At 43.1% G+C, this 22,324-nt stretch overlaps 1 protein-coding gene across 1 annotated transcript; it reads right to left on the bottom strand.

Moving 5' to 3' along the window:
- Positions 1-1,820: 1,820 nt before the first annotated feature.
- On the bottom strand, positions 1,821-21,662 carry zmiz2 (zinc finger, MIZ-type containing 2). Its single transcript, XM_070924532.1, has 20 exons — positions 21,637-21,662; positions 16,290-16,391; positions 14,351-14,468; positions 11,960-12,162; positions 10,912-11,080; positions 10,262-10,465; positions 9,357-9,569; positions 8,700-8,783; positions 8,423-8,600; positions 7,961-8,102; positions 6,945-7,023; positions 6,658-6,789; positions 6,456-6,561; positions 5,825-5,982; positions 5,669-5,736; positions 5,518-5,586; positions 5,173-5,414; positions 4,190-4,311; positions 2,868-3,077; positions 1,821-1,949 (listed from the first exon to the last, which is right to left on the bottom strand). The coding sequence occupies exons 2-20, from the start codon at positions 16,337-16,339 to the stop codon at positions 1,842-1,844; spliced, it is 2,655 nt and encodes an 884-aa protein (XP_070780633.1). The 5' UTR covers positions 16,340-16,391; positions 21,637-21,662; the 3' UTR covers positions 1,821-1,841.
- Positions 21,663-22,324: the final 662 nt, after the last annotated feature.

Below are 22,324 nucleotides of genomic sequence, written 5' to 3' on the forward strand. Positions count from 1 at the left end.
GAAGGATGGCGGAGATACGACGACCCTCAGCGCTCTCCCAAACTTCATATGTTAAAAAATGTCTATTGTACATCTGGGCCCCGACTTTATTTTATTTTTTCTTGCCCGGGTGGGGGGGGGGGGGGGTGTCACTCTGATCTCTTCTTCTACTCCCTCATCAGTGAAGAGAAACAAACATGTGACCTCTTTAACTGCCCTTATCTTACATCATCATGTACTAAAGGATCAGTCTGATGATATTATATATATATATATATATATTTTTTTTTTTTTCTTTTATTGTCAACAAATCTCATGAAAAGAACCAACAGTGAGTGTATCTAATAAGTATATTAGCCTGATATATCTACTTATCATTATTATTAAAAACACATCAGTGAGCCACTCTGTTGTTTCCTTCATCACCATGAACACACACACACACACACACACACACACACACACACACACACACACACACACACACACACACACACACACACACACACACACACACACACACACACACTAGAGCTCCACATGTAGATTCATCCGCCGCTGAAAATAGTCCCCAACAAATGCACTACTTCCTCCTGTTTGTTTCACCAAGTGTTTTAGGAAACTATATATTTTTAAACTGACATGTTGTTGGTTCTGGCTTTTTCACGTTAATCGTCGACAATAAGAAAAATATAGAATATCACGAGCTTTAAACGTCAACGCAGTGGTTCCCAAACTGGGAGGTGACGTGGAGGGGGAGGTTTACGTAAAGCGTGGAGAAGTCTGGACGATGAATGAAGCGTCGTCACAGCTGCTGATCAGCGAACTCACTTCGGTCGTCTCACCGGGAACGTTGTCTGCTTTTTCCTCTACATGACGATGTCATGATGAGCCGCTCTGATTAATTACTTTGGACGCAGCGATCCAACTTTTTCTCTCTCGACTCGGTGAGCTTCCTGATACTGATTACAGACCAGTGCTCGCTTCTAAATTTAAAGTCAGTGAACTCGGAGATAATGGACCATGAGATACCACGAGGCCAATAAATGTAACTGACTGAAACTCGAAATCCTATCATCCAATTGATGAAAAAAAAAAAACATTTAATATTAATATGAATTAATCTGCTTAATGAGGTCAATAATATACACATAAGGTGGATCAGAGCATCCTTGTGGCTTTGATGTTGATTGAGGATGTGCAGTACTCCTGTGTAAGATCAGGAAGTCCAGTTTGAGTAAGACCTCTTTGAGTTTAGCTCATCAGACGCCAAAACACTGCACGGCAGTTTCAAATATTAAGAGAAAGGATTTTACAGCTCTGGAACGATAATAATTTCACATTTTGGAACGACGATCGAAAGGTGAACAGTAATCCAGCTGGAACGTGCGCTTTGATTTGATTGGCCGAGCGTGTTTGTTTACGAGAGCCCCCACCGGACAGATGTTTGGGAACCACTGTATTAACGTGTCCATTGTCTCTTCATTATCCTCCACTTCAACTGATAAAATCTCTCACTGAAATACTGCGTCTTTGAATCCTTCAGCCGGTGATTTGTGCTCTAGTTTCAGATGCTGGTCTGCAGTCAGCGCCTGTTAGATTCTTCATACTCTGGATAGACACGAGTGTTCCCTCCTGTTCCTGTTTACTGCTCCGAAGGAAGCTCAAAGTACAGCAGGACACTTCGACGAGACTAAGGTACACAAAAAACACAATCATGTACACGCACACACACACACACACACACACACACACACAGAAGTGGGTGCCAACAGAGGCGTGCTGTCTTCAGCCAATGAGGGCGGGGCTACAGCAGACAGAAGCAGAGGCTGGACTGGAAGATGATGATGTGATGAAGATGGTCAGTTGTTCTCGAACAGAGACAGCAGGTCGTCACTGCTGTTGTTAGGAAGGTCGGGGGGGCCCAGGTAGGACAGCAGCTCGTCAGGGTTGGTCAGCTCAGGAAGAAGCTGACAGACAGACGGACAGACAGACAGACAGAGACAGACAGGCAGACAGGAGAGAGACAGACAGACAGAGAGAGAGACAGGAGAGACGTTAGAGCTCAGAGTCTGTATTCATCAAACGACTGAGAACCACACTGAAGTATAAGATTCATCTTGTACAAACTTTACACTCATTAGAGAATGAAAGTGAAATAAACAATAATATAATAATTTATACTAAAAAAATGCAGAATAGGGATGAAATTAAAAAGGACAGAAAATCTGCTGCTGGCAAACATTCATGACCAGACCAGACTTTACCAAAGACCAGTGGCATTTGGTAAAGTCACACAAGACCAGTATCCAGTTGGTTTAGACCGGAAACAAGAGGAAACAGCCTGAATCTGTCCAAAGGAAACCAAGTTCACCTTCCAACGCCTGTGAAGCTCGCTGACCAACATGTTATATCTCGTTTGTTTAATCGGTGGAAGAATCGACGCTGCTTGGAGCGGTTGCCAGGCAAACAGTGGAGACTCCAGGAAGTTACTGGTCCCGGTCTGGGACGTGACGCCCCAGAAAAACAACTTTTGTACAGATTAAACAAACAAGATATAATGTGTTAATTAGAGAGCCAGGCCAGCCGTTTACCCTTGTTTCCAGTCTTTATGCTAAGCTAAGCTAATCTGCTGCTGGCTGTTTACCATAAAGACATGAGAGATGTATCTATCTTCTCATTTAGCTCTCAGCCACAAAGCAAAGAAGTCTACTTCTCAAAATTATATTCCTTTAGGAGACATCAGGAGCATTTTTAAGTTGGAAGAAGTTTGATAATTAGCTTTTATTCCTGAGTTTGTCAGCAGCAGCAGAGAAGTGAAGTTACGTTAAAGTCCTGCTGAAGTTTCGCGCTCTTATAGAACACGTGATCGATATGTTTCCACTCACATCTAGCGTGTGATCGGCTCCCTCTCCTCCGGGGGCTCCCGGGCCTCCCAGACCGAAGGAGCCTTCGCTCTGCAGCCGGGAATTCTGGGTATTAACGCTCCGCTGTGGCAGCGGACTGCCGGCGTCACCGAGACTCTGACTACCATGAACACCTGAACTGTGCTGCTGGAGGACGTTATGGGCGTGTTCGAGTCGTCCAGGATGAGACGTCTGACCAGAAGGGACACGAAGACACAGAGACAAGATCATCTTTATTTCATGGTCATTGAAAGTAAATTAACTGTGAGTAAACGGCGTGCACGAGGCGCCATCCTTGAGGTCTTTTCTTAAGAGGCAGAACACCAGAAGTGTGTGACAGTAGAGGAGGACGGACACTTTAATCTTTCTCTAAAAACCTTCAGCAGACAGCCGAGCAGCTGCCTGCGACAGGCGGTATGTGGATCGGTGGCGAGGTATGTGAGAGTCAATGCTGTCTCCTTCAGGTTCAGTTAAAGGCTCTTAAGAAACTCAGAAGCCAGAAGGAAGAGACAGTCAGTGGAGCAAAACACTGAAGCCTCACTTCCACGGCATGTACGGCTGACATTTTTTAAAATCTGGGTTGCGTGAACATGTGCAGTGACTATTCTCTCTGACCAATCAGTGGCCTCCACCCGTTAGGATCGGCTCAGCTCGCTTAGAACCACCGACAAGGTGATACCAAGAAAAGTACCAGGTACCAGGAAGTATCCACAACTCTGACTGACGGAAAACCAAAGAAGAGCAAGTCTAGCTGTGAAAATGAGTCACAATACAGCTATTAACCCTTTCCAGCTACTAACTCCTTACAAATATATAGTCTCATGTTTAAAAAGGCTCAGTCATTTCCTCCAACAGCTGCTCGCTGGAGTTTTTATCAGACTAACAGGAGGAAATAGTGCATTTGTTGGGGACTATTTTCAGTGGCGGATGAATCCACATTTGGGGCAGCAGGACGGTGTGTGTGGGACTGGGTCTAAATAAAAAAACAGAATATCATCAGACTTCCTTTAGTATTTCCTCCAGGAGGAAATACTAAAGTTGCGTCTGTTGCGTAACAGATACCTCTGACTCTGGGTCTGTAAGCGAGGCAGCGCCTTCTGTCCGTGCTCTATTCATACTCTGGCTGTCATTGATGCCTACTCGACCGTTCGGGAACACGTCCTGAGTGATCCGAACAGAAAAGACAGCGAGCCCGATCCTCGTCTCTGTGGCCAGAGGCGACGCAGAGAAAAGGACGGGGACATATGCTCTGGCGTGTGCGCTCAGACGTGTGTTATGTAAGAGAGGGGTACTTTAAAAACTACCTGCTCAGACTGATAGGAGAGGGGGGGCGGGGGTCCAGAGGAGGCGTACTCTCCGAGTGTTGGGGTGCCAGGAGTGTTGGGGAAGTCTGTGAATCCTGTTTGGCTGGAGAATCCCTGGCTCCCTGCAAGACCACAACAAAACAAATCCCGTCAGCCCAAAGAAGCAGGTCAGTGTGGACTTTTGTTCTCTTGTGTAAAAGTGAGCAGAGGAGCGGAAGTGCTTCCAGCTGTGAGCACAAGAGCTGGAAGTATTGAGCAGTATGTGTGTGTATATATATATATATTAATAATACACATTATATACAGGACCAGTCAAAAGTACACACGCCTCACAGCAGGTTCAGAAAGATCTTCTAGACCTTCAAACCCCTGAACATTTGGTTTCAAGTCCAAAATAAATTAAATTAAATATCCACGACTGGATAAACAACAATAGGTAACACTTCACTTAAGCATCTATAAGCAGTTAATTAAGATTTAATTAATGTTTTTAACACACTAACATAGTTTTAAGCAAGCTGAACGGCATTTTAAGTGTTTATTAATGTACAGTATTTGTCAAAAACTATATTTCATATCATTACAACTGAGTTTTACTATATTATCCTTCATCACCCACAGAATGAGGTATAGTAGCTGATATTGTATCTGCTTACAACTACACTATAGTGTGCTGTAATGTTTATATACTGCTTGATTTGATTGACAGTTGCCTGGAAACAGAAGCACACAGCCCCTCAACTGTCATCAGATTTGGATTCAAATACTGCTAAATCCTGTGACGCAACAGAAAAGCACAAATACAGAAATCTCACAAGAGAACTGACCCACACTGATCATGTCGAGCTCACGCGGGACGCCATCGCTCACGGTAAAAAAACATGTGTCACATAGGAGTTAAAATGCCGTTTAAAAAGGCTGCCAAAATGTTCTTTAGATTTCACTTTGCCACGGCAACGTCTACGGTTCAGTCTTGGATCTACCTGGCCTGTTGTAGTCGGGAGTGTTCCTGCCTCCTGCAGTCAGACTCTGGTAGGGGGACGACGCCGGGCCCAGAGCGGCGATCATTTCCATCACGTTAGGCAGAACCATGTGGCTCGGGCTGACGGTTCGGCAGCGTTTCAGGACCGGACCGTCGGGCTCCTCCTTTATGTGCAGGTCTGGTTTGACTGGCACCGGCCTCCAACCGCAGACCGGGTCTATGGTGATCTCCTCATAGTCCGAGCTGAGAGGACGCAAGAGATTAAAAAAAAAGGTTTGTTTCAAACACATGAAAAGTGAATGGACATCAAATGTAGAAATAAATGTCTCCAGATATAAACACGTACTTCTGAATGTAGACAAGGATCCCGAGCATGTACTGGTCCACCTCCAGACCTTCTAGCAAAGCTGTTTTACTGTGAACGACAGAAACAAACTGCGGTTAAACTTCCTGCTGAGGAGACCGGACTGTAAATGAGACCTTGAAACAGGACGTACTTGCACACAGGACACCTCCACGTCCCTCTTTCACAATTCAGTTGCAAATAGGACTCCAGGTCGAAACACTACAAAATAAAAGACATCAGTATGAGAGGATTAACTTGCATGTTTAAGTGCATGTATATATATACGTGTGTCTGTGTGAGGCCTCACCTGTATGTGTCTGCAGTCATGACCTCTGGCTGGCAGCTGGATTCGTCTGAACGTGATCGGACATTTGAGAGAAACTTTGATTGCCGTCTGCTCCACACCGTCCTCTCCGTTCAGACCAGGGGTCCCGGGGATGGTCCCGCTGCTGAAGTTTCTCTTTACTGAAACAAAAAGAAGAAGCACGGTTACTTTACTGCTCTTTGAAAACTCAGAGCGTCTTCTTCATGCAGAAACCAGCAGTGTCACATCAGAGCTTCCCAAACCTTCAGACGACGGCGAGCCTTTAAAGGAAGTTTTATTATTTTCATTTCATGTCTGCTGGAGGTCGATGTGGACAGTGGAGGACGAGGTATTAAGATCTACTTTACTTTAAAAGTAATTTCACAAGTAAAAGTCCGTACTTAATAACAATGCACTGTGTTTTATATGCTCGCTATAGGTTTATAAATCATCATTCATCTGCAAAGTCACTACAGGTGTAGAGGAGTAGAAGCATAAAGTAGCATCAAATTAAAACACTCACGTAAAGTACAAGTACCTGAGAACTGTGCTTAAGTACAGTACTTGAGTAAATGTACTTAGTACACTAGAGTACAAAAGCAGCTGCTGTTGTGAGCTTGTGAATGAAACTCACTCTTAGTGATGCAGTGTTCTGCTGGCAGGAGTCTCTTCTTCATGAGACCCTGCAGGACAGAGCGGACAGACGGCCGGTGGACCAACTGCAACACAAACAGGTGGGACTGCAGAGAGACGGGGGGGGGGGGGGGGGGTTAATGTCAGGTTAATGTAAGATAAGACATATAACCGTGTTGCACTGAGACAGGAAGGTTACTTACACAACAGCAGGCTGTGACTGTGATCTGTACGGTGTTACGTCCTGGTTGACACACCTGCTTCAGGTACAAGGGCTTGTGGGAGGTTTTGTTGTCCCCTCTTTCAATGCACAAAGGAGTTGCATTGACGCTCACCTGATATGGAAGAAACAAAGGGACGGAATTAAACGACAAGTGATCTCGATATTTTGAACACAATCAGTCCTCATGATGACAGAAACAGAGAACAGGAGGCCCAAAAACAACCTTCATTTACCCTTTAAGGACTCAAATAAAGGAAAGCTGCTTACTTGTACGGAGGCAGGCCAGTTAGTGTTCATTTGTCGGTCCTCGTGGTGGTAACACTTAAACTGCAGCTCCAGATCAGGCCTGCGGGGGGCGACACAACACACACTGTCAGGCAGAGACTAGGTGGGGTTATCAAGCATTCCTCAATTGTTTTTCCTCCTCGGGTGTTTTGAAAAATCTCTCAGGAAGCAGAGAAGAGGTGTGCTGCTCTGAATCCACACTGAAGTCAAGTATTATGTTTCAGATGTTTCAGCCGAAGTCTGGCCTCTGCAGAGCCGCACCCCCTCGACCCTATTGATCCATTATTGTTACTTTCCCACCGCCATGATTCATCAGAGAGCAGAAGACTAGTTTGTTACGATATTGAAGAAGACGTAATAATTATAGTAATGTTGTATTACATCTCCCACTGTTCATGGGGGCACCCTGCTGTCCCGTATTGCTGACTGTACACTTCTCCACACCAAGTTATGTTTACTTGATAGTTGTTATTTACAACTGAATGAAAAAGACGGTTAATTTCTGTTATTCAGACTCCAAATATATGACTGCTGTGTCTCTTAGTGGTTGAAAGGTCTTTCAAGTTTTCTGTCTGCAGAAAAATTTACATTTGCATCCCACAGAGGATTCCTCAACACAAGAACTCTGTTTGTTCTGAAATACAGAGACGTGCGTTGAGTAATGAGAAAATAAAACCAACTGTCTTTTATTAACGCTGATGAGGAGCGACGCTTTCATCAGGCTCGAGAAAAGATGAAAAGACTTAAAAACACACGAAAACAACAGTTTGGCTTCAGACGATCAGTAGGAATCGATGCAAACGTCAAAATACAAAAGGAGCAACACACAAAGAAACAAATATTAATACATGACTGATGATTCTGACTCCACGTTAATCATGTTAAAGTACACGCTGTGTTTCAGTCACTTCATTTGTGTATGCACGTGTGTGTATCCTCTCTCTTCCTGTTTGTTTGTGCGTCTGTCACATGAGAGTGTGCGACTGAGAGTCCGTCACCTCAACATGAGAGTTTTGTACACCGAGTCTCTCAGCTGGAAGGCGTGGTTACTGACGGCCAGGTTGTGCTCCAGTCTGAACGGCTCCAACACGACGCCGTCTCGTACCGGGAAAGTCAGACGCAGGTCGTCGCTCGGGTTACCTCGAAGGGGAAACAGAGAACAGAGGAGGCTTTTAGGGAGCTTTTCCCACAGGGGACCGAGACCCTTTTGAGGAACCCGGGAACCTTACCTGCAGTGTGCAGGCCACTGATTGGTCAAAACAAACCTCGTGTTTACTACAACTCGTGTACGACTTAATTCACAAAATAAGAACTGGACAGAACTAGTATCGATAGTAGGAAGACAGACGGACATTTATTAACGTTATGTTGTGCGTAAAGAGAGAAATAAAGCTTTATTTACTAATTGTATTATTATGGTAACATACTAAAGCAGAAATAAACACCCAGCAGATCCTCACCTGTGGGGGCCTGCTGGGTGATGATGTTGGGTTTGATGTCCGCTGGAAGGTAGGGGGGTTTTGTGTCCTGGCCCGGGGACAGGTAGGGAGGTATGGACGTCCCGGGTGTCATCGGAGGCGTGGGATTCCCTCCCATCGGTGAGCTAGGATATCCGGGCATCACTCCGCCCCGACCTGGCTGAGAGACGAGGAGGAGGACTTCTCATTAAAATCTTCATCCTACAGAATTGTCCTGTGTTTTTATGGAGCTGGACTGAGCTGAGTGCTCGTGACTTACCCCGTTCACTGCAGCCTGTGTGAAGGCATTGTATCCTCCAGCTCCTGCAGATGGCAGGCTGCCCTGACCATTGAAGGGTTCTGACTGGAGAACACAGACGGGAAACATGAAGCTCGGCTAATGATCCATCGATCTGGACCCGACAGAGTTTGACAGTGCTGAACAAAGTAGATCCCTGTGCCCGGAACTTCTCAACATCTACTTAACAATTTGGTTTTTTTTGTTGTTGTTAATAATTTGATCAAACATCACTAATCAGATGGAAATAGGGCTGAAACTAAGGATTATTGACGATTAAACTTCCAATTATTTTCTCTATTAATCGATTAGTTGTTTAGGCAATGGCAAAACATGGCCGTCACAGTCTCGCAGAGTCTTGTTTTGTTGGATCGACAGTCCAAAAATATTCAGTTTGTAACGATATAACAGAGAAAAAGAGCGGGAATGAGCTAATTTTAACAACAAGCTAAAAACAGTTCAATCAAAAATCAATATCATTGTTTTTTCAGTAACAGTCTTGAATGAATAAATCTTTACTTGCTTATAATTCTTATAAATGACAAAGTTACTGAACATTTTTGCTCATGTTTGTTAAAAAATGAATACTTCAAACATCATGAGTCCGGCTGCAACCTGTAAAGGAAGTGAAGTGATCACCTTATAGTACTGTGGAGGATTGGGCTGGCCGGCTCCAGGGGGGAACTGTGCTGGGTTGTGTGATCCAGAAGTGTACTGTCCCATGAGGGGCATCCGACTGGAGGGGTAAGAGGGTGAGGGGGCGCATCGCTGCTGTGGACCAGAGGGGTACTGCAGAGGCTGGTTCGGGTACCCCGACATCCCACCAGAGCCGTACTGCTGCACCGGAAAACCCTGGAAGAAACATAATAATAATATAGTTATATAGTTAGAGAGAGTTACTGAACTGTTTGGACATAAAATCATTTATTTTAACGTGTGAAGGTACGATCACATCACCCTTCAACAAAAAACCCCAAAAACCGATGTGAGAACATCAAATAATGCCCAAAGTGACGTCTTCAAAATGTTTGGTTTTGTCCAACCAACAGTTCGAAACACAAAACATATTCAATTTACAATCATATAAAACAGAGAAAAGCAGCAAATCTTCACCATCAGGAGGCTTTTTAGCCTTTTAGCTTGAAAAAATGAAATAAACTGTGAATTACTCATCAAAATAGCTGTTAATCAATTTTCTATCCGTCATCGACTAACGGTTGCAGCTCTAAATAAAACCGTGAGACAATTATGTGTATGTGAACTGTTTAAGACTTCACATTTGAAGAGGTTAAACCAGAGGTCAAAATATTGATGTATGCTGTAAGGATGCAACAGAAGAGTTGATATCTTTACATGTCAGCCCAGAATATTCAGTTTAAAACAACATAAACAGAGAAAAGCAGCAAATCCTCATATTTCAGAAGGTTTTTTTGCTTGAAAAATGATGAGCAGTGTGTTTGTTTTTTGGGGGGGAGGGGTAATAATCTAATATTAAGATATAAAAGAGTGTAGAGCCCCCCCCTCCTCCCTCCTCCCTCACTGACCTCTGAATGAAAAGGCCGTTTGAGCCCCTGCTGTCCACCTGGATACCCTCCATGCTGGGGCATCTTCTGAGTCTGGGCAGGGTGAGCAGGATACAAGCCTCCGGTGGAAGGTGGAGGTCCGGGCCTGGAAGAGACCATCCCTGGGGGGCCGCGGGGGCCCGAATGAGACAGGAACTGGGTGCTGTAAGAGGATGCTCCACCCATCTGAGAGGGAAAGGGAAGTACGACAGCAGGGGTAAAAACAAAGCTCGCTCTGTAGAGAGTAAGGGGGGGTCGGCAGAGTGCCACAGCTCGTCATGAGTAAGACTACCCATCATGCATTGCATCCAATAGTATATGTGCTTCAATATATTAAGGCATGCATGAAGAACATGTTATATAACTTACTTAGGAGACCTCAAAATAGTTTGGGAGCCTGAGTCTTTATTCTAAGAATCAGAGAAATATTACATCATTCTTACATTTTGGATGCATGCAAGACCAAAATTTGGACTCTGAGCTCTGACTGGGGAGGAAAACTGATGACGTCCTGTGCAGGAATACCGGTCTCATGATGTTAAACAAAATCATTTAAAAAGGTGTCGTAATAAAAGGTGAATGAGATGAGCCCTGAGCCTCTGCAGATCCCAGACTCCAGTACAGACATTTACCTGGCCATAGTTCAGCTCCTGGTTCTGTTTTTCCTGTATTGCCGCAACGGTTGCCGTAGCCGTGGCAGTTGCTGTGGCAGCGGCGGCGGCAACGGCGGCGGCAGCGGCGTGAGTGAAGTCTGAGGGAGGACGAACGCCCAGACCGGCACCTCCACTGTTACCAGAGTAACTGCAGGGGAAGACGGGGAGATGAGTGGGCAGCGGACTGAGTGAACCGAGCGTATGAGTGTGTGAGGTCTCGTCATGAGCGTGAGTCAGAGCAGTGGGTGAGAGCAGCCACGCTGACATATGTTCATGCAACACCCAGCAGGAACAGAAGTAACAGAAGTACAGTGCTACACAAAAACACAGTATTTCATTGTCTTTCATGATGCTCAGTGTTTAAGAGCTGACAAACATAATTAACTTTACTTCCTTTACTTCCTGGTTGAGACTGACTGGGTTTTAAAACAATGTGCGTTTTGTCACACAGTAAAACTAAAATGTCCAAATAGGAAACAGTTAATGATTATTACAGGTGCAACAGGTGCACTTGGTGGAGCTTATTCCAAGTGACAAAGGAAATCTGCAGATACAGAACAAACTGAGCTCTGCTGTTGAGCTCAATAACAGGTGAGTTTTTAGCCACGTTAGCGACGAGGCTGCCGGGACAGAAATGGTCCAGACTAAAATATCTCAACAACTATTGGATGGAGGAGGAATTATAATCCCGTAACTTTCCATCTAACTTTTCAGTTGTAGTCAGTAAGGACTCGACTCGAGCCATGTTTGTGTGTTGCCACAGCAACATATGCCACGTGGCTTTGCGGTCTTCTTGATTGAATCTAAATCTAATCGTAACGCTTGTATCCTGCCGTCTGGAAAAGTCAGAATAAACTGGTGATGTCTTGTTGTTATTTGAAACTAGATGTTTTGCACAGTACATCTACACGTAGACACGGAGGAAATCAGGTTTCCTGTAACTTTAAATCATGACGAGTTACAGCGTTTCATACTGAAAGTGAAATGTAGAGTTGAATGTACACTTGGTGAACAGGAAGCAGCGTACCTTCCACCGTAGGCCGAGGCCGGGTTGTAAGCAGCACTGGGACGTCCGTACATGACCGGCTGGCCGTAGCCTTTAGAGACGGCGTCTCCGTACGACTGCTGGCCCATGAACTGGGAGCCCATGCCGGGACCCATACCAGGGCTTCCCCCGGGCATCATGTGACCGCCAGAGCTCTCACCCGGACCCATGGGTGCCCCGAACACCTACATGGGAAACAGAGAGAGAGAGAGAGAGAGAGAGGTGTCATCACAGTGAACCGTCATATAACCATAAAGTGGTGAATGAGGGAATAAAGTCAGAGAGAGGAAACAGACCACACGTCAGTCAGAGTCATAATGAAAGTTAAACAGGAAGCAGAAAGTGTTCTCATGTGAGAGACCGAGAGACATAAAATGACATTAACCACGGCGTCTTTTTTCAGTCACGGTCAAATCAACTGACTGACAGACTGATCTAGATTCAGTTACACGAGAACATTTTATTCTAAATGACTGAGTTGATTTCAATATCTTTTGGTCCATAATTTCCTAATAATTTTCCTTTTCCTTGAAAGAAAAGCTCCACTTAAACTCAAGTAAAGATTCAGCTAAAGATTAGTTTCATTACGGGTTAATCTGCAGATCTTTTGGTCTGTGAAATGTCCGGATGAAAAACGCCCATTAGAACGTGTGATTTTGGGCCATTTAAATAAGACTGAGTGGACAGAAATAGTTTTCACACACAGTTTGAATATCCTGCAGAGCTTGTTGATATCTGAAGCGCGTTGCTATTTCAAATCAAATGTTTGATATTTCCACACCTCACAGAATGCAAACGCACGTTTGTCCTTCAGTAATTCACCTGCTGGAAACGTTTGGCAGCTCTCCTTCATCCTCGACGATGATATTTCACAGAGCGACACAGTCGATAAACTGCTTTTACTCCTACTCTCATAGAGACGCATCACTCGGAGACGCTGGGGACCATATTTAATAAGTTGTGAGAACTGGAGGATTACTCCAACCAGCCAACTGAGGAGTGAAACAAGTGAAGAATGAGACACTTTCATCAAACAGCTCACTCCTCCTCCTCACAGTGAAGTGTGGGAGTGACCTTTAAGAGCAGCTCTCAGCTGTTTATTTACGACTCGGTAAGATCAGTCACATCAGTGCACTGAGACAAACAGCCCACGTCTGCTCCATTGAGAACTCTTCAGTATGAAATCACAAGACTTTAATTTACTTTTATTTGTATGAATTCTTAAACCCCCCCCCTTACTCAAAAATATGTTTTCCTTCTTGTTCCTGATGTTTGAGCTTCACACTAGGAGGATGTTTTCACGTTCATCTGCTGAACGTGGAACTACGGGGGCGGGACTACGAGCATGATCTGTGACATCACAAACATGGTTCAATATTCAACTTATGCAAGTGTGATGCAGAAACCTGAAGCCACTGAAGAACCTGGATTTTACAGTGAAGAAGAAGAAGACGTCTCGTGTCCCGCGGGAAAACTTAAGAAATTGACAAAATTCGCATATTCATAGATTCTTCAATATTTAATGAGCTGGAAGGAGTAGATGTCTTTTTACAGATTTTACGTAGAATTTCCAAAAAACATATTGGACACATGTTTTTGTTCTGAGTAAACTATTTGTATATATATATATATATATCTTTAAATATCTCCTCTAACAGATAATATAATAAGTAGTAGTCAATAATAAAGACTGGGAATTGAAATTAAATTATAGGAAATTCACCAAAATGGAATAAAAATAAATAAATAAATATATATATATATATATATATATATATATATATATATAACCAAACTGAAGCTTGACGATGGAGGAGGTGCTGTACATCAGAGAAAACATCATCAAGGAGCACTTCACTCCAACACTGAGAAGAACGGAAAGAGACATTAAGACAGAAATGTAATGTCGGCTTCTCTCCTGACGTTGGAAAGACGAGCGTACCAGAACGCAGCAGCTGCAGCAGGTCAGCTACAAACTACCCTCATCTGAATTATGGATATTGCTTTAAATAACACAGTGTTCATCATGTCCAACGCTGTGCTGTCTCATTATCTCGGAGGGTGTGCGCTTGCTGCTGAGCAGGTAGAGTACAGAGATAAACAATGAGCTGAGACTCAGAATATATTGTATTTACGTTGATATGTTATCGTAAAGATATTGATTATAGACGCTTTAAGTCAAAAGAAATATGATAAAGTCCAACTGTACTTTTACTGTAGCAGTCTGATAAATACACACTTGATTTCATACATAAAGAACAAATAACTGCAAGCTTTTTATTTTTATTTTCTATGTTGTAAGCGGTTTGGTATCATCACAGCACACACAACAGGAGCAGAAGAAATGTCCCCCGGTACTGAGACTCGTGTTACCTGGCTGTGTGTGGGATTGGTCACGCCCCACACTGTGGTTACTACAGAGAGAGATCCTGGGTGCTGATTGGTGCCTGGTTGCCAGGAGACTGGGTCATTTAGGAAGGGGCCGTCACTGCTGCAGAAGGATACGAAGCCGAGTCACTGGGATGGTTAGGAAGGTTCAGAGCATTCATCCAGATATCAATAATATCATACACACACACACACACAACGTTTCAGCATTTCCGCATTAAAAAACGAAAGCGTGTTCAACATGTTATTAGAGCTGGTCTGTACGGCAGCAGACAGACGCAGTGGGGAGGAAAAGGTCGTCCTTACATCACGTACGCCGCGGTGAGCTAACGATGAACCCGAGCATCATTGATCTGACGGTTGAGGTTAGCCTCTGCTTCCTCCTTAAAACCATTTCCTCAACAGGAAACTACCACAACTGCATTACTGTCATACCACATCTGCAGGGTTAACAAGAGTCGACGTGTTTATTCCCATGAGTGATGTGATGTTTTTATATTTCACCGTCAAAGAAGCTTAACTTGACATTATTTCAAACACACAAAAACAAGTTTGTCTCTTTCCTTCTTTTTTAAAAAATTTTTTTTTAATAAAATCGGCCACATTTTCGGAGGCAGCTTGTCGTGTCAGTGAGTTGGCAACACGTCTCCTCTTTCATGGCTTTCTGGAGAGAAACAGAGCCGTCAACAGGCTTTGTGGCTGCACTCAATTAAAGAGTGTTTTGGCTTGAGTAAACCTAATCAAGAGGCTTCCAAAACAAGCCTGAACAGAGAACACTCAACAGTCGATTGCCTTAACAGTTTGTAATTAAGGATTTGAAGCTGACTGAACCCTGTTTGATGGAATTCATTCATTTTTTCTTTGTTATTTAGACAACAGTCCACAGAGGAGCCATCCGTTTCTTTGTGCCACCACTCTTGAATTAATGACATTAAAGTCATTTCTTTTCTACAGACTTGGAGTCGGTTTTCTTCTCTGCGTCTCACTTTAGGTGTCTCACTCTCTAGTTGTGTCATTATATTTATAATTTTCCCCTGCAGGTATCACCGTTTCATCTCATGTCATATGAAGTTCTTGTTCTTGGCCTCTTTCTTGTGAATGTGCAGGAAGCTGGATTGGAAACCAGATTCATGATGCCAGTTATCACCAAAAAGTGTTTCCATCCACCTGGAAACATCAGATCTGTGCGGGGCGACGAGGAGGCTGTGACCTTCCTCACATGAACACATGAAACTAACACAAATATCATTTTTCCATCATGTTCTCCATCGTTTGAGCTTTGACTGGAGCTCTTTTAATGACCTCATCTCGTTGTGTGCTCTTCTTCTTCTTCTTCTTCTTCTGTGGTGGTTTAATGGCAGCGACCATTAATTCGCTACCGACGAATAACTAATAAAAATAACTAAGGCAAGACCTTCTTCCACATTGGTTGTCGTTTGACGGGCAGTCTGAGGGGGTCACAGCTGATAAACTGTCCATCAGCCAAATGGCTAGTGAATGTTCAGATTTTACCAGCCATTACAATTAGACTACCATTGTTTTTTTGGGCTGGTGAGTGAAAGAAATCTACCAGCTACTTGTATATTTAACCAGCACTCGGCCTCATTTCCCAACATGACTGCTGTTAAAAGACACGTTATAAACTGCAGATGTTTAAATATTACTGCTGTATTATTTTACTAACTTCGCTGCAGAACAAACAGACCTCATTGTCATTCTTTTTTCTTCTTACTTTCTGTTCATTGAATAGAATAACACTGTCAGCCCAGAGAGACCCTGACTCTGTGATACAGGTCTCCAGGGTCCACAACAGACCATAACAAACACACCACTGGGCAGAGCAGGTGAGGTGTCACAAGGTTCACCTGAGGACACGGGGCTTAATGTCACTACAGTGTGTGTGTGTGTGTGTGTGTGTGTGTACCTTTGTGGAGTGGGAGGCAGGGAGGGTTTCATGGAGTTGAGGGGGTTCATCGGATGAACGGGGGGATCATCAGAGAGCCCCCACTGTCCTCAAGAGGCAGCCCTGAGGGGGATAAAGACACATAAAAAGATGGTTACTCAGAGCTCATTTGCTGCACAGCAACAATTTATCATCACTATAGCCCACACTGAGCGCACAAAGACACAGCGCCCTCCCACTCAGAGCCACTCACTTTAATCTGTGTGTGTGTGCGGACTGTGCACATCAAAACGTTAGCCTATCACTGACTGCTGTAGCTCTGATACCTCTCAAAGGAGGGGGAGGGGTGCTGGGAGCTAAATTTAGCTTCCTGATTTCAAAAGGAATTTAAGAGAACAGAGATGTGAAGAGGCAGACTCTCCTCTCAGCGGCACACCGACGTACAATCAGCCGCTCGCTAACGCAACACTCGTCCGCTGCTGAGAGGAATCATCTTGTTCTTCCATTTGGTTCATTAAAACAACAGCGCTGCATGTTTATCTGCCACTTTCCCCTCCTTCACTACCAGATGTTTTCTCCACATTCCTCATCCTGCACTCCATCGCTGCTCCTCCTGCCTCCCGCTAATGATTTTCTTTATCTGACGGTTGCCAACTGACATGCTAATTTTCCAACATCAGGGCTTTGAACATCCTCTCCCCCTCATCTCTGCTCTTTGGTTTCCTTTTTGCACTTTGCAGATTTGGGTCAGACACCCCACATCTTGTGTAGAAGGAGGGGGGGGGGGGGGGGTTGCTCGTATCACATGACCGTTGTACCTGATTTCCCTCCTATCAAAAGGCATCGTCGGCCTCCAGACAGCAGCTTGTAACTTCCATCACAGCTCAGCAGCTAAACCACACAAGGGGGGGGGGGGGGGGGCATGTAAGATGTCTGTCTCTATCAGATGTTGAAATTCAACACAAGCAGCACAGACTGTACCTGCAGCGGAGGGATTGAGACACGCTGTTCTCTCCCACTTTCTTTGCCTCTTTTAACCTCAACTTCCTGACCTTTTCTTTACCCGCAACTCCTCCTCTTCATCCAACTGCTCGCTGTCTGTTCTCCTCTCGTCCTCCCCCCGTTCACCTCCCAGCTGCTGCCACCACACTGACAGCCCACAACACTGGAGGCACTCAATCAACCCTCGACTGACCCTCCGCTTTCAGCTCCGACCATGACGTTTAGTTTGGACCCCGTTTATCGAGATCAAGACACAACTTCGTTTCTAATCTCCACTTTCAAATAGTAACGAGGCTGCTGCTAACGATCATGTTCATTATCGTTTAAACTGACCGTGAAAAATGGCAGCGATGATTTCATCAAATGTCTTTGTTTTGTGAATCAATTCATTATAATGTGAGACAAATGACAAATCAAATGTTTAATTGATTATTTAAATAGTCATAGACTCGTTTTCTGTCTAATCAATTGATTGACTAATTATTGCAGCTCTAGATAACACCATGAAACAATTACTTACACATTATGTGTACCGACTGATATATGCAGTAAGGATGCAAATAATATTATTTTCATTGTTGATTAATCTGCCAATAGTTTTCTTGATTCTATGAAATGTCAAGACCTTTAACAGCCCAAAACACAAAGATATTCAACTTACAACAATACAAAACAGAGAAAAGCAGCAAATCCTCCCATTTGAGAAGCTTGTAGCAGCAAATATTTGGCTTTTATTTTCCTTGAAAAATGACTGAATGTTGAATCGAATATCAAAATAGCAGCTGATTAATTTTCTGTCCATCAACTAGTTGTTTCAACTGTTGAACGCAGCTCCTGAAACATGTCTGAGGTACCGAATATCAACAACCGCCAAGTACTGGAGGTTGGCGTCGAATACGTGGCCAGATTAATAATCTCTAAGAAACTTCCTGATATACATTTCAAATGTTGCCAGTTTTAGCTTCAGTGTCGTCACCCTCTTGTATTACTGTAATGTCAATTTATGTGATCATGAGACACTGAAAACTTCAAATTAAAACACACAGTTGTTAACACTAATTCAAACATACGTCCGTCTCTATAGATTAGCTGCTGATTACATCTGGAGCCAAAAAAGCCCAAATCAAATTCAATTAAACTGATAATCAATTTAAGTCTAGACTAACTGCTATTAATGTTCAAGTATGTATGAATAGCTTGAGGGGGGGGGGGAGGTTGGCAGCTAGTCAGTAAAGATGATTAAATACTCCCTCTGCTACTTAATCAAATTAAAAATAAACACACTTTACATAATTCATTAACTGCCAGTCTTTCTTCTATAGCTTGAGCCGGACCGTCATGTAAACGCATCAAATCAATAAGTTGTTGTGACGTCCGTTACACAGTGGTGGAATGTAGCTAAGTACATTCACTCAAGTGCTGTACAAAACTTGAGGTACTTGTATTTTACTTGAGTTCTTTCACTTCATGCCACTTTATATACTTCTGCTTCACCACATCTCAGAGGGGAACAGTGTACTCTTTACTTCACTAGTTATAAATTAAGATTGTGATTAAAGAACAGATGAGGAGCTAATAAATGATGTCAAAGATTAAAGTACCCAACAGTTTATACAAGTACAGCTGAAACAATTAACAATTAATCAATTAGTTGATTGACAGTAAAACAAAACTATTTTGATAGCCGATTAATTGTTTGTCATTTTTCATGCAAACATGACATTTTCCTGATTATACTTATATACTTTTACTTAAGTAACATTTTCAATACTTGTAACAGAGTACTTTGTTGTAGTAGTACTTTTACTTAAGTAAAGAATCTGAATACTTCCTCCACCACTGCACTTATCAATACTCAAGATCTTGTGTTTTAATCTTTTGTGCCAGAATTTATAGTAGGGCTGAAACGATTGGTCAATCAATCAACAACCATTTTGGTGATTGATTCATCGTTTAGGTCTTTTGTTAACGATAAATATCAAACCTTCACGAGTTGCAGCAGATTCAGAAGTCAAAATAATAATAATATAATACAGAAAACAGCATCACCCTCAGCAGCCACCTGATCTAAATGAGTGCCTTCATGTCACTAGAGTCACGACTGAAAGTTGTTTCAACTTATCAAAAAGTTCATTCTGCAGACTTCAAATGTCGAATACATTCAATTTATAATGACGCAAAACACAAAAGTAGCAAATCATCTGCTGCCATCATGAAGAAGCTGTGACTGGAGAATATTTGACATGTTGAGAAGTGTTTCTGTTACTTAGCCTTCCCTTGTCGATAGAAATGGGGTGGACAAAATAATAGAAACACACCTCTGTCTAACGCAGAGTGACCGGTTGAACGACGCAGTTGAATCAACGCGTCTCGACAAAAACATTATGACCGCCATGAAGGGAGGATTTACTGCAGAGGGGTACCTAATAAACCCAACACCAAATAAGCAATTATTTTGATTAGCAAAAGATTAATGATTTGATCTATAAAATGTTTTGGTTCCAAAACCCAAAGATATTAATTCATTTTAACTTTCACATCAGACAGAAACAGAGAAAAGCAGCAAACCTGCACAATTGAGACAATAGAACAAGGAGATGTTTGGCTTTTGGCTTGAAAAATGACTTAAACAACCAAAATCGATCAACTAATTGACCAACCGGTTAATCGACTAATCGTTTCAGCTCTAATTTACAATTTAATATTGTAGGACGCACATTATTGAACAGGGATCAGCAGGTTTGACACAGAACAGAGGAAACACTTTCATAAGCGTGACTAATGGAAATTATTAGTTAAGTGCTTGACAGCTAATAATCAGTCACAATAAGTGTTTTTCTGAATAAGCAAATCAGTGAAGAAGGCCACTGCCTGATAACTTGGCCGCTGGATTGAAAACATACTGTAAAATACACAAGCTTAACTGGTTGATCTGTGGTGCACCTGCCTTTAATAAAGCTCTAATTAAGAGTCTCAATGGGATCTGAGAGTTTATCAATTAATAGCCTCTTAAATACAGAGGAGCAGCAGTCATCATGAGAGGCAAATGTCAGCTGAAATCAATGAAAAGACAAGATATTGTTACTGCAAGGAATGAAAGACTCACGTTAACAAAAGACGTCTAGAAACTGAAGAACTGTGATAAATATTATTATATTATTTGTTGTAGATGTAGAGTGTGCTGCGTGCTACAGGTGCCTGATTCATCAGGATCAAGATGTGGGTTGAAATTCAACCAAAAAGGACAAAATATACATTTTTGTATATGTACAAAAAGTCATCAGGCCAACACCAGTTCTGTACTAATACTTCTCTCATTTACATCACTTTACTGTGCGTACCTGTGGAGGTACAGATAAGGTGCACAGGACACATCCTGGAACACATAAACATCTGGACGCTTCAAACAGCAGCAGCCTGGACACAAAACCTTCACTTCATTCTGCAGCTTCCAGCCTTTTTTTTAACCACCTTCTTTATCCAAGACTTCTCTGCCTTTTCATGTAAACACTGACCCAAACTGAATGAGCCTGGCTTCAAGCCAAGGCAACATGTTATTGTACCCATGATACATCCAGGAAGTCATGGTCAAAGGGAAAAACAGGCACTGGCTACCTCATGAAACACATTGCAATACAACAACAACCCATGCATTTAAAACAAAAAGCATCCAGAGAACCACATCAGCTCGTGTAAAACGTGCCCTTTCCCTGACAGAATTTCTTCTGTGATGGAATTATTTATCTGTTGATAACATGACGGTCAGATCAACGCAAATCATGCAAATCTAAACAAAACCTGCAGCACATTTGTGCAGCAGAACAGAACAAAGCATTTCAGCAGTGTGCTTTCTGTGAAGGAGTGCAGCCTCTCTCTGTGTGTGCATGTGTGTGTGTGTGTGTGTGTGTGTTATCCATCACTAAAAAACGAGAATAGCAGATGTTTTGTTTCACCTACCTGGCTGGGCTGCTTAATAAAAGCAATTATGTTGAGGTTGCAGTTCACCGCAAAACGCAAGTATAATTAGTAAATAATAATAGAGAAAATGTCCTGTATGGGTAGTAAAGCAGTGTTGGTATCGTAGCCTCAAGTGTGAGTTATCTATGGTTGTCTTGTTAGTGCCAGTGACTGGAAACAGAGCTGTGGAGGCTCTTTAACACGCTGCTGCTGCTGCTGCTGGCTGCGCCGCTGGCACCGTTAGCACCGTTAGCTGCTGAAGGCTACTTAGCTCAACGTTAAGTTTGTGTAACGTTAGCTCGCCTTACGTTACACTGAGTTAAGTGGTCGGCTACACGGTAACGGAGACCCGCTAGCTAAAGAGCTGACCGCGCTAGCTTGGTAATTAATCGCTGTAACGAGAGCTTACCTTTCTTTGCCTGCTCCGGCTGCCAGACGATGAAGCCGCTTGATGGTAGGCAGTTAAGTTAGCTAGCTACACGACATTAGCCAGCTAGCTAGCTAGTGTCGCAGTCGGGCTAACAAGACAAGGCTGCTTGATAACCGTGTTGTCGAGCGTAGTTAAGACTATTAATGATATATCTTTTTGTTTTCACATCCCAGACTGTTGAGGCGTAGGTACACCATTCAACACATTCAATATTGTTATGCTACTCTTATTTATTGCAAACTTCCGTGCGGTGTCACCTATAAACAGTAACTAATAACTATGAGGCTCCCTGACTAACTGAACTAGTCAATTAGAAGAAGCTTGTTGCAGTCTGTGCTTGGGCAGGCCACAACCTGGCAGCTCAGGATACCTTCCTCATTGCACAATGACCCTCTTTAATATATTCATGAGATCACAGGGCTAATGTCTCCCACAGAGAAAGGCATTTTCCTGTCCCTCCTCCTACAAGTCAGGCGGCTGACTGACTGCAGACCAGAGCAGCAGATCATTTAAGAGAAGAGAGGTGGGGGGGGGCTTTATGGAGAATGACGTCACCCGCAAATGATCACGTATGTATGATCCATGCATGCAACATAGTCTGTGATTTCCAGTCATCATGCACCTGCAACACCTACATATATATATAGATAGATATATATCTATCTAT

Source organism: Enoplosus armatus, chromosome 18, assembly GCF_043641665.1.
Source record: "Enoplosus armatus isolate fEnoArm2 chromosome 18, fEnoArm2.hap1, whole genome shotgun sequence".
Taxonomy (NCBI): domain Eukaryota; kingdom Metazoa; phylum Chordata; class Actinopteri; order Centrarchiformes; family Enoplosidae; genus Enoplosus; species Enoplosus armatus.

Bases quoted from the DNA above. Each gene is read 5' to 3' on its own strand.
- zmiz2 (XM_070924532.1), bottom strand. From the start codon at position 16,339: ATGAACCCCCTCAACTCCATGAAACCCTCCCTGCCTCCCACTCCACAA. The intron at 8,784-9,356 runs GTGATCACTTCA...TGTGTTCTCCAG, and splicing joins ATCCTCCACAGTACTATAAG to TCAGAACCCTTCAATGGTCA. The intron at 3,078-4,189 runs GTAGTTTTTAAA...CCTTCTGGTCAG, and splicing joins TCTCCTATCAGTCTGAGCAG to ACGTCTCATCCTGGACGACT.